This window comes from Anabrus simplex, chromosome 6, assembly GCF_040414725.1.
Source record: "Anabrus simplex isolate iqAnaSimp1 chromosome 6, ASM4041472v1, whole genome shotgun sequence".
Classification (NCBI taxonomy): domain Eukaryota; kingdom Metazoa; phylum Arthropoda; class Insecta; order Orthoptera; family Tettigoniidae; genus Anabrus; species Anabrus simplex.
In genome coordinates this window covers 58620212-58632498 of record NC_090270.1, presented here as the reverse complement: position 1 = coordinate 58632498, position 12287 = coordinate 58620212, and the positions used below count along the sequence as shown (strand labels likewise).

At 45.8% G+C, this 12287-nt stretch overlaps 1 protein-coding gene and 1 long non-coding RNA gene across 2 annotated transcripts in view; both read left to right on the top strand.

Moving 5' to 3' along the window:
* Nucleotides 1-12287, top strand: part of LOC137501266 (uncharacterized) — a 423792-nt gene that overhangs the window by 192286 nt on the left and 219219 nt on the right. The gene's annotated exons all lie outside the window — the stretch shown is intronic.
* LOC137501179 (histone-lysine N-methyltransferase SETMAR-like) lies at nucleotides 9814-10515 on the top strand. Its single transcript, XM_068228039.1, has one exon. The coding sequence runs from the start codon at nucleotides 9814-9816 to the stop codon at nucleotides 10513-10515; it is 702 nt and encodes a 233-aa protein (XP_068084140.1).

The window sequence follows — 12287 nt, the reverse complement described above, 5'->3', positions numbered from 1 at the left end:
GACTGAGACAGGTCAATGAAAGTAACAAATTTGATATAGCCCATACCAGAAGACATAGTGCACTGTAAACACTACATCTTGCCAGCAAATGCACGTAAATAATATAATTAGTGAAATCAGTCCTGATGTGTACATTTCTTCCTTTCTTAATCTGTTTACCCTCCATGGTCGGTTATTCCCTCGGACTCAGCGAGGGATCCCACCTCTACCGCCTGAAGGGCAGTGTACTGGAGCTTCAGACTCTGGGTCTTGAGATACAACTGGGGAGGATGACCAGTACCTCGCCCAGGTGGCCTCACCTGCTATGCTGAACAGGGGCCCTGCGGGGGGATGGGAGGATTGGAAGGGATAGACAAGGAAGAGGGAAGGAATCGGCCGTGGCCTTAAGTTAGGTACCATCCCGGCATTTGCCTGGAGGAGAAGTGGGAAACCACGGAAAACCACTTCCAGGATGCCTGAGGTGGGAATCGAATCCACCTCTACTCAGTTGACCTCCCGAGGCTGAGTGGACCCCGTTCCAGCCCTCGTACCACTTTTCAAATTTCGTGGCAGAGCCGGGAATCGAATCCGGGCCTCCGGGGGTGGCAGCTAATCACGCTAACCACTACACCACAGAGGCGGTATGTGTACATTTATTGTGATAAATAAGTAATTATCGTGAGAAGACGATTAGAACCAGGCTACAAATGCATAAGCCTATACAGTAGGCTACTTACGCTCAAATTATTACTGAGACTGCAAACACTGTATGAAATGTATTTTATCTCAACTGAGGTACTTATTTTAGAAAGGTGTGGATTAGTTTATGATCAAGTGTATTTCCAGTGGACACGTTTGGTAATTTTCCAGAAATTAATATGAAAATTAAGATATTCCGAGAAGAAATTTATCATCATCATCATCATCATCATCATCATCATCATCTGTTTACCCTCCAGGTTCGGTTTTTCCCTCGGACTTAGCGAGGGATCCCACCTCTACCGCCTCAAGGGCAGTGTCCTGGAGCTTCAGACTCTTGGTCGGGGGATACAACTGGGGAGTATGACCAGTACCTCGCCCAGGCGGCCTCACCTGCTATGTTGAACAGGGGCCTTGTGGAGGGATGGGAAGATTGGAAGGGATAGGCAAGGAAGAGGGAAGGAAGCGGCCGTGGCCTTATGTTAGGTACCATCCCGGCATTCGCCTGGAGGAGAAGTGGTAAACCACGGAAAACCACTTCCAGGATGGCTGAGGTGGGAATCGAACCCACCTCTACTCAGTTGACCTCCCGAGGCTGAGTGAACCCCGTTCCAGCCCTCGTACCACTTTTCAAATTTCGTGGCAGAGCCGGGAATCGAACCCGGGCCTCCGGGGGTGGCAGCTAATCACGCTAACCACTACACCACAGAGGCGGCTGAAGAAATTTATATTTGTAATATTCAGAAGCTAGTATGAGACTTAGGCCGTTCTTGCTCCAAAAATTAAAAAACTCGGAAATATTAACAAATAGGTGAATAACCTATTTCCATATCAGAATTAGGACATATATGTAATATTATTTATCAAGTATTTCAAAATTTCGAGCGTTTCTTGGGTTTATTTGATTTTCTTTTTTCGAGTTACGAAAATTCGTTCCCATCAGAGTGGAGTTTCTCCCTTGCGTGCTCCTCAGTTAACGGGTAAATTATATGGCCCTAAATAACCGGCTGAGTTAGCCGTGCTGCTAGGGACGCGCAGCTATGAGTTTGCAACGGGAAGATAGTGGGTTCGAACCCCACTGTCGGCAGAAGTGAAGATGGTTTTTCGTTGTTTTCCATTTTCACACCAGGCAAATTCTGGGACTGTTATTTTATTAAGGCCATGGCCGATCATTCCCTCTTCTAGCACTTTCCTATCCCATCGTCGCCGTAAGACCTAATCTGTGTCGGTGCAACGTTTAGCAAATCGTAAAAATAAAAAACCCTCTTGTTTACCTAGTATTTTCTAAAATAATTTCATAGAAGTTGAAATCCTATTGAATATCTTCTTCTTCTTAATCTGATTACCCCCCAGGGTCGATTTTCCCCTCGGACTCAGCGAGGGATTCCACCTCTACCGCTTCAAGGGCAGTGTCCTGTACTTTGGGTCGGTGATACAACTGAGGAGGATGACCAGTACCTCGCCCAGGCTGCCTCCCCTGCTATGCAGAACAGGGGGGATGTTAAGATTGGAAGGATAGACAAGGAAGAGGGAAGGAAGCGGCCGTGGCCTTAAGTTAGGTACCATCCCGGCATTTTCCTGGAGAAGAAGTGGGAAACCACGGAAAACCACTTCCAGGATGGCTGAGGTGGGAATCGAACCCACCTCTACTCATTTGACCTCCCGAGGTTGAGTGGACACCGTTTCAGTCCACGAACTACTTCTCAAATTTCGTGGCAGAGCCGGGAATCGAACCCGGGCCTCCGGGGGTTGCAACTAATCACTCTAATCACTACACCACAGAGGCGGACTAGGCCGTTCTTGCTCCTAAAATAAAAAAACTCGCAAATATTAACAAATAAGTGAAAAAGCAATTTCTATATCAGAATTAGGACATTTATGTAGTATTAGTTATAAAGTCCGCCTCTGTGGTGTAGTGGTTAGCGTGATTAGCTGCCACCCCCGGAGGCCCGGGTTCGATTCCCGGCTCTGCCACGAAATTTGAAAAGTGGTACGAGGGCTGGAACGGGGTCCACTCAGCCTCGGGAGGTCAACTGAGTAGAGGTGGGTTCGATTCCCACCTCAGCCATCCTCGAAGTGGTTTTCCGTGGTTTCCCACTTCTCCTCCAGGCGAATGCCGGGATGGTACCTAACTTAAGGCCACGGCCGCTTCCTTCCTTCTTCCTTGCCTATCCCTTCCAATCTTCCCATTCCTCCACAAGGCCCCTGTTAAGCATAGCAGGTGAGGCCGCCTGGGCGAGGTACTGGTCATACTCCCCAGTTGTATCCCCCGACCAAGAGTCTGAAGCTCCAGGACACTGCCCTTGAGGCGGTAGAGGTGGGATCCCTCGCAAGTCCGAGGGAAAAACCGAACCTGGAGGGTAAACAGATGATGATGATGATGATGATGATTAGTTATAAAACATTTCAAAATTTGGAGCGTTTCTTGGGTTTATCTATTTTTTCTTTTTTTCTTTTTCGAGTTACGAAAGTTCGTTCCCACCAGAGTGGAGTTTCTCCCTTGCGTGCTCCTCAGTTAACGGGTGAATTATATAGGCCTAAATAACCAGCCGAGTTAGCCGTGCTGCTAGGGGCGCACAACTGTGAGCTTGCATTGGGAGGGTAGTGGGTTCGAACCCCACTGTCGGCAGAAGTGAAGATGGTTTTTCGTTTTTCCCCATTTTCGCCGTAAGACCTAATCTGTTTCGGTGCAACGTTTAGCAAATCGTAAAAAATAAAAAAATAAATCAGTACTTAGGGCTCCCGGTCACGCCGTGTGAGATTTGTGCTGGACAAAGCGGAGGCGGGACAGTTTTTCTCCGGATACTCCGGTTTTCCCTGTCACATTTCATTCCATCAACACTCTCCAATATCATTTCATTTCTTATGTCATTCATTAATCATTGCCCCAGTGGAGTACGACAGGCTTCGGTAGCCGGCACAGTTCCTATCCTCACCGCTAGATGGGAACTTCATTCATTTCATTCCAATCGAATGACTGGAAACAGGCAGTGAATTTTCATTTAATTTAGGGCAGTCACACAGATGACAGATTCCCTATCATTTGTTTACCTGGTAATTTCTAAAATACTTTCAAAGAAGTTGAAATCCTATTGAATATTTGCCTTGGTAAATTATTCCATTCCCCTAACTCTTCTTGCAATAAACGAATATTTCCCCTAAATTGTCCTCTAAAATTCCAACTTTATCTTCATATTGTGATATTTCCTACGTTTAAAAACACCACACAAACTCGTCTACTAATGTCATTCCACGTCATCTGAATGCTGGAAGTAAGGTGGGTAGATCGAATCACCGATGAAGGGATTTTGATTCGAATTGGTGACAGAAGAACGACTTGGCTAAATTTTACCAGAAGAAGGAATGGAATGATAGGGAACGTCTCAGCACTTGTTCAGTTAGTGTTTGAGAGTAGTGTAGGCTTTAAGAATTGTAGGGATAGACGAAGGCATGAACATGGCAAACATTGGAGTAGATGTAGTATGCAGTAGTTACGTATAAATGAAAAGTTTAGTGCAGGATAGACATTGGAGAGCTGCATCAAACCAGTCTCTGGACTGATGATCCGAACTACTTCTTCTTATTATTTATTTTTCTTCTTTCCCTAGCTTTTAGTCCCTCATTGATGCAGAGTCCGCTTTTAAACATGTCATCCTTCACTTCCTGGAGTCAAGGGCGAGAGCTTCGGTGATGCCTACAAGACGCATGTCTTCCTTGATGCAGTTGAACTATCGCTTCTTGGGATGACCTCGGGACTGAGAACCTCCAGGATCAAATCATTGAGTCTGCAGGGCTTCGGACGACATGACCACACTATCTGAGTCCCGCTTCTCGTATCTTCTCTGGGATAGGTACCACTTCCAATGTCCGGCTCCATGGCTAAATGGTTAGCGGACTGGCCTTTGGTCACAGGGGTCCCGGGTTCGATTTCCGGCAGGATCCGGAATTTTAACCATAATTGGTTAATTTCGCTGGCACGGGGGCTGGATGTATGTGTCGTCTTCATAATCATTTTATCCTCATCGCGACGCGCAGGTCGCCCACCGGCGTCAAATCAAAAGAGCTGCATCTGGCGAGCGGAACTTGTCCTCGGACACTCCCGACACTAAAAGCCATACGCCATTTCATTTCATTTTTTACCACTCCCAGTCACCTTCGGACTTCTTCATTTCTGACATGGTCCAATCACCAATCTTGTAAGACCCAATGACCAACGTAACATTTTGATCTCCGTACCATGTAGAGGCAGCATTCCTACCCGTAGAGTGCAACTGGTGGGACCTAGTTAAAGCCAACCAATTTAAATACCTTGGGTCACTCGTCACCTCAGAGGGAAAGACATTATTAGACACCCGAGCGCGAGTCACTGCTGTGCTCTGTGACAACAGATTTCTTACCCATCTGAAAGGAAAACTAGGTCTTGCTCGTCGATGTGAATGGTACCAGCAGTCTGCCAGCCACATTGCGCATACTCGGTTTTAGTGATGTTAAGGCGCAAGCCATATTCCCGTAAACAGTCCTTCCAAATTAAAAGTTTTTCCAGATTCCTTCGGGACTGATCCTTAAGGAACACATCATCAGCATATAAGATGGTCCACGGGTGTGGCGTCTGGATGTCAGCTGTGACTGTGCCCATACATAGGAAAAATAAGAGAGGTAACAGTGCTGAACTATGATGAACCCCAACACTGATAGAAAATGAGGGTGAAATCCCTACCGGACAGCGAACCACACTGGTGACGTTGTGATAGAAAAGTTGGGTCCATCAGACATAGGCTTGTGGAACATTATGTGATCGGAGGGCTTTCCAAATAAGCTTATGTGGTATCCTGTCAAAAGCCTTCTTTAAGTCCAAAAAGGCTAGGTGCAGAGGTTTGTTTTTTTCTCTCTGTATTTCTCGACCATGAGACGGGCTGTGTGAATAGCATCAGTGATGACTCGAACAACAACAGGATTAATCGAAATCTACTCTCAACCTATTAGGTCATGTTACGTACATGTAGTACGTGTTGAAGAGATGTTAAGTACAGAAAAAAATGGCCAATTGGACACCAGTGGGATCCGAACCCACAACCTGCCGATTGAGCTATGATGGCCTAGTCATTTTTCTTCTGTTAGAAACGATCTAAGCTACTACCGTCATCACACTACAGAGTGCGCGCAAGTCGTCCGTTGTGGACCAAGTCAATGAATAGGCTATTGAATGTTATTAATATTAATTAATATTCTCCTGGGATGGTAGTAGTCCGACTCATTGGTTCAATGGTCAGCGTTGAGGCCTTCGGTTCAGAGGGTCCCGGGTTCGGTTCCCGGCCGGGTTGGGGATTTTAATCACGTCTGATTAATTCTTCTGACCCGGGGACTGGGTCTCAACACTTTCCTCTTCATATTCAGACAACATACTACACTACCAACAAGCACAGAAACACGCAATAGTGATATCATCCTTCCATATAGGGTTGGCGTCAAGATGGGCACCCGGCCGTAAAACAGGGCCAAATACACATGTACGACATCGTTCGCACTCGAAACCCCACAGATGTGGGAAAAGCGGTAGAAAAAGAAGAAAAAGAAGATTATCCTGGGATGATATAATAGTACAGGAACTCAAACCAAGATGTAACAAGACTAATGCAGTGAGATATACGGCGTTTTGTAAGAAAAAACGAGCTCTATGGCGAAACTATTTTAATATAGGTCTGTTTTCAGACCACCTTTGTTGAACGAAAGTGAAAGCTGGGTGGATTCGGAATATTTTATTCTAAGTAACAGACACTAAAGTAACGATGATGGTCTCTGGTACAAACAGGTAGGAACAAAGACAGGAGGGTACTCGGAATGAGGAGGTAAAGGCTAATTTAGGAATGAACTCCGTGGATGAAGCTGTGCGCATAAACCAGCTTCGCTGGTGGTTCATGCGAGGCGAAAGGAGAAGGATATGTTACCCAAAAGAATAACTGACTCACCGACTCAGATAGGTCTTACGGCGACGACGGGACAGGAAAGGGCTAGGAGTGAGAAGGAAGCGGCCGTGGCCTTAATTAAGGTACAGCCGTAGCATTTGCCTGGTGTGAAAATGGGAAACCACGGAAAACCATTTTCAGGGCTGCCGACAGTGGGGTTCGAACCTACTATCTCCCGAATACTGGATACTGGCCGCACTTATGCGACTGCAGCTATCGAGCTAAACGATGCTATGGAGCTACTATAGTTGAGGGTACATGATGGTTCATAGAGGGTTGCACAGTGAACGCTGAAAGTAATAACCGTATAAGATGTATGATGTGTATATGCAGGGTGTGTCAGAACTATACCGACAAAAAATTCAGGAATGCTCTTCGTGTTATGTTCAGAACGATGAGCCCATGCCGCACTGGGGTGAAATACTGGTAATTTTTGACGATTCAGTATCCTGGATTTTATTTAGCTATCTCAATTGGAAGCCATACTTTTGGCAATGTTGTTATTATTTAACATGCTCGTAGATGCAACACTGCCGCCCCAAGATTGTGTATCCCTTCACCCACAATATTGTAAATGGAATGAAATACTGATAGAAGGAAACACTATTCCCAATGGTTTGATTGCAGTAGATGTTCAATGTGACTTTGTTCTAGCGCCTGACACTCAGGAGCCATCATCGGCTAAATTCGTGCATGATCGTCGCGGCCGGATATTTAATCGAATCCTCCCTCTGCTTGAGCGTTTCAGAACTTAGGATTAATACTTTCCTCGAGTTGAGTGTATTGTGAACAGAATTACAGGTTCAGTATGAAATGGCGTATGGCTTTTAGTGCCGGGAGTGTCCGAGGACAAGTTCGGCTCGCCAGATGCAGGTCTTTTGATTTGACACCCGTAGGTGACCTGCGCGTCGTGATGAGGATGAAATGATGATGAAGACGACACATACACCCAGCCCCCGTGCCAGCGAAATTAACCAATTAAGGTTAAAATTACCGACCCTGCCGGGAATCGAACCCGGGACCCCTGTGACCAAAGGCCAGCACGCTAACCATTTAGCCATGGAGTCGGACACAGGTTTAGTGATATAATTGAACGCTCACAATGCTATTGCGTGCCCAGTTTATGATCGTTTTTAATGCTGCCTGTTATTTGCAACATATTAAGAGAAAATAAAGAGGATAATATTATTGTGAAAGGCATACCTAGTTACAAATTTTCATAATATCATATCGTTATGATGGAGGCCCATATAAAATTAAGGGGAGCAAGCTGATAAAATATTATATTCAAACATTATTTATTTATGGATTTACGTGCTTCGCACTTAGATGGCACTATTAATTGTACTTCTTATGAGTGCTGAAACTGCAGAAAAAATGAAAACCTACAACCTGTTTTCCAGTCACTGACCGGGTCAGGGATGGAATGAATGAAGCCCCATCTTGCGACGAGAATGGGAATTGTTCCGGCTGCCGAAGGCTGTCGCACTCCTCTGGGGCAATGATTAATGATTGCCAGATGAAATAAAATGGTAGTGAAGAGAGTGTTGCTGGAATGAAAGATGACAGGAAAAACCGGAGTACCCAGAGATGAACCTGTTCCGCATACGCTTGTCCAGCACAAATCTCACGTGGAGTGACCGGGATTCGAACCACGGTATCCAGCGGTGAGTGGCGGGCGCGCTGCCGCCTGAGCCACGGAGGCTTTGTAAATTCAATACACTACCTTAATTACTTGTGATGACTCGATATAATTAAATAACACACTAGCTAAATTATCTCACTCGAAGATTCTCAAAGAACAAAAAATGAGCGGGACTTGTGACGACACGATGCGTTCGGCACTACGAGCCGAGTGACAGCGAATATAGCCGATGACAGCTACTGAGTGTCAGGCGCTAGACAAAAGTTTCAATGTGCTCCCTCCTACTTCCATGCACGGTTCACGACGGTGTAGCAGTGACCTTTGAACTCTGTTCAGGATGTGTAGTGTGTCGCGAACGTCCTGAAAAAGCTGCCTGAATTCTTGGTACAAGTAGATCTTCTCTTTCTACCGGGCTCGGATAGTAGTCAATTTGTGCAGAACAAACTGTACACCGCCCACTGGGATTGGGAAGCGAATATGCAAACGAAGCAGAAACTTGTGAATTCGCACCGAGCATTACCTCTGTCTCCCACATCCCTCCTCTGACGCACAGCAACAGGCAGCGGCTGGCTCTCTGGCATAGCAAGTACGGCAAATTCGTCAATTTGAATCGCGCGCTCGGAAGTAACAAAGCAACAAAAAGAACAATTTTCCCCTCCAATCCGATTGCACCATCATCCTTAACATAACACGAAGAGCCTCCCTGATTTTTTGTCGATATAGTTCTGATGCACCCTGTATATTATAATCGGGACAGTCTCGATACGTCAGGCCGTCCAGGCAATAGTTCTACAAATTGATTTCGCTGTACTGCAAGATTATCCGCTATTTAATAGGGGGACGTTCATAGGGGAGCCCCACAGTCCACGGTAACAGGAGTAGGGAAGCTGGGAACAGCTTGTATTTTTGTCTCCAGATTGTCTCGGCTTACGATCTTAAGAGCTCTCCCTTGCTTGCCCTACTTCCCACTTCAGGGACCGGAAAATGTAATTGTTTCTTTCTTTTCCGTCCTCTGTCCTGTAAGCAGACCGTAGTCTGGATTTCTACCAGTCGATGTCAGTGGTATAGTTCTTCTCTCCTCAAAGTGGCGGGTTCAGTCTTAGCAAAGGTGGTGACATTTGAGGGTGCTTAACCCAACAAGTGTCATGGTCGGTGTTTTCAACAGTTTAAACTGCTTGTAACACCAGTGTCGACAACTTTTGACAACTCATTTTTTGCTATGCCTCTACGATGTGCATTCAGGTTGTAAGGCCTCCGATTTTTTTTCTCCACACTGGAAAGAAATAGAAACATGTGCATTGTTTTAAAAGGAGCCCGCGTTCGTTGTCAAAACGTCACAGAGATGGCAGCACTATACGACAGATGGATTTTTAGCGCCAGCCGCGAGAATGAGAACTGTTTTAGATACTTAAAATGGCGACATTTTCCTTACGTGAACAGCGTGCAATCATTCGTTTTTTGAATTTGCGTGGTGTGACACCAATTGAAATTCATCGACAGTTGAAGGAGACATGTGGTGATGGAGTTATGGATGTGTCGAAGGTGCGTTCGTGGGTGCGACAGTTTAATGAAGGCAGAACATCGTGTGACAACAAGCCGAAACTACCTCGGGCTCGCACAAGCCGGTCTGACGACATGATCGAGAAAGTGGAGAGAATTGTTCTGGGGGATCGCCGAATGACTGTTGAACAGATCGCCTCCAGTGTTGGCATTTCCGTGGGTTCTGTGCACACAATCCTGCATGACGACCTGCAAATGCGAAAAGTGTCATCCAGGTGGGTGCCACGAATGCTGACGGACGACCACAAGGCTGCTCGTGTGGCATGTTGCCAAGCAATGTTGACGCGCAACGACAGCATGAATGGGACTTTCTTTTCGTCGATTGTGACAATGGATGAGACGTGGATGCCATTTTTCAATCCAGAAACAAAGCGCCAGTCAGCTCAATGGAAGCACACAGATTCCCCGCCACAAAAAAAATTTCGGGTAACCGCCAGTGCTGAAAAAATGATGGTGTCCATGTTCTGGGATAGCGAGGGCGTAATCCTTACCCATTGCGTTCCAAAGGGCACTACGGTAACAGGTGCATCGTACGAAAATGTTTTGAAGAACAAGTTCCTTCCTGCACTGCAACAAAAACGTCCGGGAAAGGCTGCGCGGGTGCTGTTTCACCCGCACATCGAGCTAACGTTACGCAAACGTTTCTTCGTGAAAACAACTTTGAAGTGATCCCTCATGCGCCCTACTCACCTGACCTGGCTCCTAGTGACTTTTGGCTTTTTCCAACAATGAAAGACACTCTCCGTGGCCGCACATTCACCAGCCGTGCTGCTATTGTCTCAGCGATTTTCCGGTGGTCAAAACATACTCCTAAAGAAGCCTTCGCCGCTGCCATGGAATCATGGCGTCGACGTTGTTAAAAATGTGTACGTCTGCAGGGTGATTACGTCGAGAAGTAACGCCAGTTTCATCGTTTTCGGGTGAGTAGGTAGTTAGAAAAAAAATCGGAGGCCTTAGAACTTGAATGCACCTCGTACAGATACTCAAAATATCCGCATGTTCCCTCTCAAAGTCGCACGCGAAAGAAGTAGGCAAATAAAACAGAAAATGTACTGAACAAAAGCAGAAAAGAATATCGTAGGAAATGCATCTAACAGACATTGATAATATGAAGACAAAGCCCTCTTTACCAACATGGAAGCTATGCATTAAAGAAAATCTAGTTAACACCCCTTAAGTTATTCTTCACTTGTTTTCGCTTCGCTTTTCTCACTTTCTGTTTTGACTTTGTTTCTTAGTTCTTTCAAGTTCTCTCAGCAATTTCCTTTCCCTGTACGGCTTATGACATTGAAAACATCAAACAGTAGTCCTATTAGTATTTTATTACCGAGCTCGATAGCTGCAGTCGCTTAAGTGCGGCCAGTATCCAGTATTCGGGAGATAGTAGGTTCGAACCTCACTGTCGGCAGCCCTGAAAATGGTTTTCCGTGGTTTCCCATTTTCACACCAGGCAAATGCTGGGGCTGTACCTTAATTAAGGCCACGGCCGCTTCCTTCCAACTCCTAGGCCTTTCCTATCCCACCGTCGCCATTAGACCTATCTGTGTCGGTGCGACGTAAAGCAACTAGCAAAAAACAAAAAAACAAAAATATATATTTTAAAATATTGAATATTGACTGGAAACTATACCGTATGAAATGCATATCGCCTTATTCCGTGTGATTCAGCCGCCTCTTCCAGGCGCTCCAGATTTCTGGTGAATAAAGATAAAGCAGACACTCTTTCCGGTAAGCACCTGCTCATGTTTCCTTGAGCTAACTCAGTAGGTGACTCCAAATGATAGTGTCAAGTTCAATAGCATGGCAGAGGTAATGGTGGTGGTTAATCGGGAAAGAAAATTATATGAACTTCGCAGATAATCATCTCAGCTTGATTACAGTGTGTTATAAAGGTCCAGTAAGGAGCTTGCTGAAGAGCCTCCGTGGCTCAGACGGCAGCGCGCCGGCCTTTCACCTTTGGGTTCCGTGGTTCAAATCTCGGCCACTCCATGTGGGATTTGTGCTGGACAAAGTGGAGGCGGGACAGGTTTTTCTCCGGGTACTCCAGTTTTTCCCTGTCATCTTTCATTCCAGCAGCACTCTCCAATATCATTACATTTCATCTGTCATCTGAGATGAAATGAATGACGTGATACATTATGGTAGGAAGGGAGAGAGTGAAACTCGGTGGCGGCAGATAGCCTACCCCTGTCGGATAGCACAAATGGGTCTGCTCAAGGCTGCTCAAGGTTTGAAATTGAATCCAGACATTCTTCTGTAAGCTTGCGTTAAGGAGACAGTGGGATCGAACTCCACTCTCGGGTAGGAAAGATCTAATAGAAGAGATGCCTGAAGAAAATATGCATAATTTTGTCCCTCCAGTCTTCAAGGAAGAATTTGGGTATCGTTTGAAGAATCTTAAGGGATAGAAAAGCAACAGTGATAGATAACAAATGGGATGA